Genomic DNA, 4,082 nt, shown 5'->3' with positions numbered 1-4,082 from the left:
TGTTAAGAGAAATAATTAAATTCTTATATGTTTGATTTATATTTTGACAATTAGATGATATAACACATGTAGATTAACTTCGGAACAAAGCGCTTGTTTGATCGAAAGGGTAGAATGCAAACATTAGGCCTTCAACAATAATTTTGAAAAATTGTCATATCAATTGTTCTTGATCACCCTACAGTCGTCTTGTAGGAAACTCTCATGGTAATTTGATGGCAAATCAGTGATCTATGGGCAAAAAATACTCCACGTCTTACACCTGTGATGCAAAGAATCGCCACGAAGGTCTGATTCCGATTTTGTGGATATTTGACACGTACACTGTCCGCAGATACACGTGTCCTCTCGCACCTAGTCTCCAGAACTTCCCGTTTCTCTGTCCTAAAATAAGTGATTTCTCTCTGCAATTTTCCACTGTTTCTTGGAACTGGGTATTTTGCATACTTTTTTCCTCTGATGAAATTTGTGTAAAAATGAGCAGCACTCGTTCGCTTCTTGATGAGCTCGGCAGCTTTGAAAAGGGAGGATTTTTTGATCTGGGCCACCCTCTCCTTAACCGGATTGCTGAGAGTTTCGTCAAAGCCGCAGGGGCAAGTCTATTTACACACTACACCCACTATATTCTCTGTTATATACGTAATATATATGTCATATGTATATATACACATGCATGTACATGTGAAAAGTTCTGATTTTTATGCTTTTTGCTGATTGATGTCAGATTGGAGCTATTCAAGCTGTATCGCGTGAAGCCTATTTCGTAGCTGTTGAAAGTATGTTGGTTTTATTGATTTGTTGCTGTGGTCTCTCTCTGTGTTAATGTTCTGTTTGGTTTTGAGAAGGGGTGGTTTGGATTATTTTATGAATAATTTGTTTAAGTTTTGGGTTCTTAATGAGATTTGAGATGGAAAGTGATAGATCAGGTGCAAGTGGAGATACAGGCGGCATAGCTCCTCCTAAGGTTGGTGGCGCGAAGAAGAACCGAAGTCGATTGTCGGGGCTTAGAGGTACAAGTAGGATGATATTTACTCAGTCGTATTGAATCTCAGTGAATGTCTGGGACTATGTACTGAAATGGATAAACAGTTAATATAAAGAATTTTTCTTATCTTCCTTTTAATACTGTTCAATGTTGATATTATTATGTATGTAGTGTCCGGGATGTGGAGACGCCGCTGTGGAATATGGTTAACTTGGACCACATGGCCTAATAAGCAAGCATTTGAAAAGCAAAAGAATTGATCTATATATTGTAGTACAATTTTTCTATTCATTAGTTATGCAGGCAAGTTCGGAGGAGAACCTCGAGTTAGATACAGAGCAATGTGAAAGACCCAAATAAGAAAATTTTATTTCGGATCATTATATTCGGGTAGTTATTCTCTCTAAGAAAGATGGGAACAAATAATTTTAATGGTAATTCAAAGCTATTGAGCTACTTGAATTTGGTGGATAGAAGTTCTTGTTTTTTCAAGTGGGCCCAAGGCATGACTCCTTCGGTGAAATTCTTTTTACATAGAATATGGGATGTGAGTTTCAAATTATTGCTATTGGCAAGTAACTACATTTGGAAGGTATTAGTATATTATGTAATGGCAGCAAGCTTTTTTATTGAGAATCAAGTGGTGTTTCCTGATATGTAAGGGTGAAAAGTGGTTAAACATACCTATCTAATTTAGTGATCATTCTTGTGCTTCGAGTCATATGCACATAGATAATAAAAAAGTATAGAAACCTCGGGTGCTTGGGTTAGCTGTGATTATGGAAGGTATTAGTATATTTTACAATGGATAAAGTCTTTATCGAGAATCGTGTGTTGTTTCCTTATCTGTTAAGGGTGAAAAGTGGTAAAACCTACCTATCTAGTTTCTTGATTTATTCCTGAGCTTTGTGTCATATGTGCATAGATTCATACACAAGCATAGAAACCTCGGGTGCGTGGGTTATATGGACCGTAGTGGGACATGTACTCAAAAATCATATTATGTGTGGTATATGTTTTCAATATCTGTTAGCTTGAATATATTGCACTTATCGACTCTATAAACTATTTTTCTTTTGTAGTTCAAGTTATGATTATAGCATATTGTATACACTGAACATGATCTGAAGAGTGAATACTAATTGATGGTTGTAGACTTGTAGCTAATAACTCCACACTTTTCCATTTTTTTATTTTTATTTTTATTTTTTTATGTCCAGGAGAAACAAACAGAAACTCAGTTGAGGCCTTGGTAAGGCTAAATCTTATTCTGCAATATTTCTCTCAAGCAATAAAGTCTATAATCCATCCTCTGATGGCTTTATGCAAACGGAATGGAAGTGGTTTGCCAGCCACTGCACCTGCCTATGGACAAAATTAGATCATTAGTTATGGTAGAGTAGGGTGTCTTGGGAATGGCTCAAATGAATAGCTAAAACTCCATGATCAATAATTATGCAAACCCGAAATCTGAACATGATTGAGGGAACAAGAAACGAATGGTGCACCGGATTTACGATGGAAAACCTCTTGCTTTAGTGAGATTTTCATTCCTTTTTATGATATTACACTAATATGTGGTCATTACTACGATATTAGGTGATGAGCACCGGAAAAGAATCTCTGCAATGGGGTAAGTTTTTATTTTGTTTTTGCGTTCAGTTTTTTCTTGAAGGGATTTGATTTTTTAATCTCTTGGAATTGATATCACCATGATCTGGTTGTTGTCAAAATTTGATGCTTCACAATTTCTCTTACCTTTATCTTGTCCGAATGGACGGCTGAGGTATATGCATTAATGCATTTGGTTTCCTGATATGATGCTCAAGAATCTCCATTAATTTACATTTTCTATTTTTGCAGGGATTGCTGCAGGGATGTATTCAGGTCTTACTTACGGACTGAAAGAGGCTCGTGGAGTTCATGATTGGGTAATTTTTATTTATTTTTTATTTTTTCCATTTTCTTTATAACAAATGTTAGTGTAAATTTAAATACCCTCCTATGTGCCTACACGAGGAATATAGCTTTGTTCATACTCTACCCCATTCTCCCAGGAAGACGCACAAATTGAAAATCCTGTAGTTTGTAAGTTTCACTTGTGTTTGTTTTCCACAAGTTCCAAAATGATTACTTTTTAGGAAATTCCAATGGCAATGAGTCAAAAACTTTAAACCGGCATCTGAAGTGATGGAATGTTGATAATGGATCAGTTGTCCGTTGTCGTAACCAAATGCAAGAAAGTTTACAATGGACAGATGACAGACAGTGATTGTATTGTGGGATTTTGGTGCAGAAAAATAGTGCATTGGCTGGAGCAATTACTGGAGCAGCATTGGGTTTGACGTCTGAGGATCACTCGCACGAGCAGGTGGTGCAATGTGCGATAACAGGGGCGGCTATCTCCACTGCCGCAAATCTCCTCACCGGGATATTCTAAGTTGCCCCTCTTTTATTCTCGTCATGATCTAAGATGCAGAGTGGGATGTAATTGCCATAGAACTTGGTTTCCCTTTTTTTTTGTTATGTAAGGTCATTAGCTATTATCTCTTGCTTGCCTGATGCAGGCGTATCTTCAAGTATTTGGAATTTGGCTCATTTGTCTGTTTTTCTAAATATGTTGACTGTGTTAATTTTTTCTTACTTCGAAATAGAGAGAGTCATTTATTTCGACTACGTTTTTAGGCATTGGTAAAATTCTGGAACTTAATTTTGCTGATCAATTTGACTAATAATTTCCTAATTGGGGTCAGCCAAAACTGATATTTGTCGAGGAAAAAGTTAAAAAATAAAAAAATAAAAAAAAAATTCAATTTTAGTTAACATCAAAGTGAGAATTCAATAACTGGATTAACTTTGTAATCTTTGAATTTCAATAAAATACATATTATAATTGTACGCAGGCTAGTGAGTTTAAATACAAAGCATGTCTCTTTCTTTCTTAAGATTGAAGTATTCAAATGGAAAAATTGAAATTTACTTTGAAAGCGGCCAATTCATATTAAAATTGTATTCTATTTTATTCATTTTAACCCTTGACCTTTTGTCTTTTTCATGTGAAGTAGGGAAGTGTATGCAAGATAGGTTTCGGGGACGG

The 4,082-nt window shown here is 35.8% G+C and overlaps 1 protein-coding gene across 1 annotated transcript; it reads left to right on the top strand.

Moving 5' to 3' along the window:
- Nucleotides 1-401: 401 nt before the first annotated feature.
- On the top strand, nucleotides 402-3,583 carry LOC111384105 (outer envelope pore protein 16-2, chloroplastic-like). The gene is made up of 7 exons (XM_023008340.1): nucleotides 402-593; nucleotides 725-776; nucleotides 927-1,010; nucleotides 2,206-2,237; nucleotides 2,585-2,618; nucleotides 2,849-2,916; nucleotides 3,282-3,583. Exons 1-7 carry the CDS (start codon nucleotides 477-479, stop codon nucleotides 3,423-3,425), a joined length of 531 nt encoding a protein of 176 aa, XP_022864108.1. The 5' UTR covers nucleotides 402-476; the 3' UTR covers nucleotides 3,426-3,583.
- The last annotated feature ends 499 nt before the right edge of the window (nucleotides 3,584-4,082 follow it).

This window comes from Olea europaea, unplaced genomic scaffold (assembly GCF_002742605.1).
Source record: "Olea europaea var. sylvestris unplaced genomic scaffold, O_europaea_v1 scaffold2842, whole genome shotgun sequence".
NCBI classification, from domain to species: Eukaryota; Viridiplantae; Streptophyta; class Magnoliopsida; order Lamiales; family Oleaceae; genus Olea; species Olea europaea.
Note: the sequence above shows the minus strand (reverse complement) of the source record. Positions and strands in the feature narration are given on the sequence as shown.

Coding starts and splice junctions, on each gene's coding strand:
- LOC111384105 (XM_023008340.1), top strand. CDS start 477: ATGAGCAGCACTCGTTCGCTTCTTGATGAGCTCGGCAGCTTTGAAAAG. Junction 594..724: donor GTTTCGTCAAAGCCGCAGGG/GCAAGTCTATTT, acceptor GATTGATGTCAG/ATTGGAGCTATTCAAGCTGT. Junction 1,011..2,205: donor TCGATTGTCGGGGCTTAGAG/GTACAAGTAGGA, acceptor TTTTATGTCCAG/GAGAAACAAACAGAAACTCA.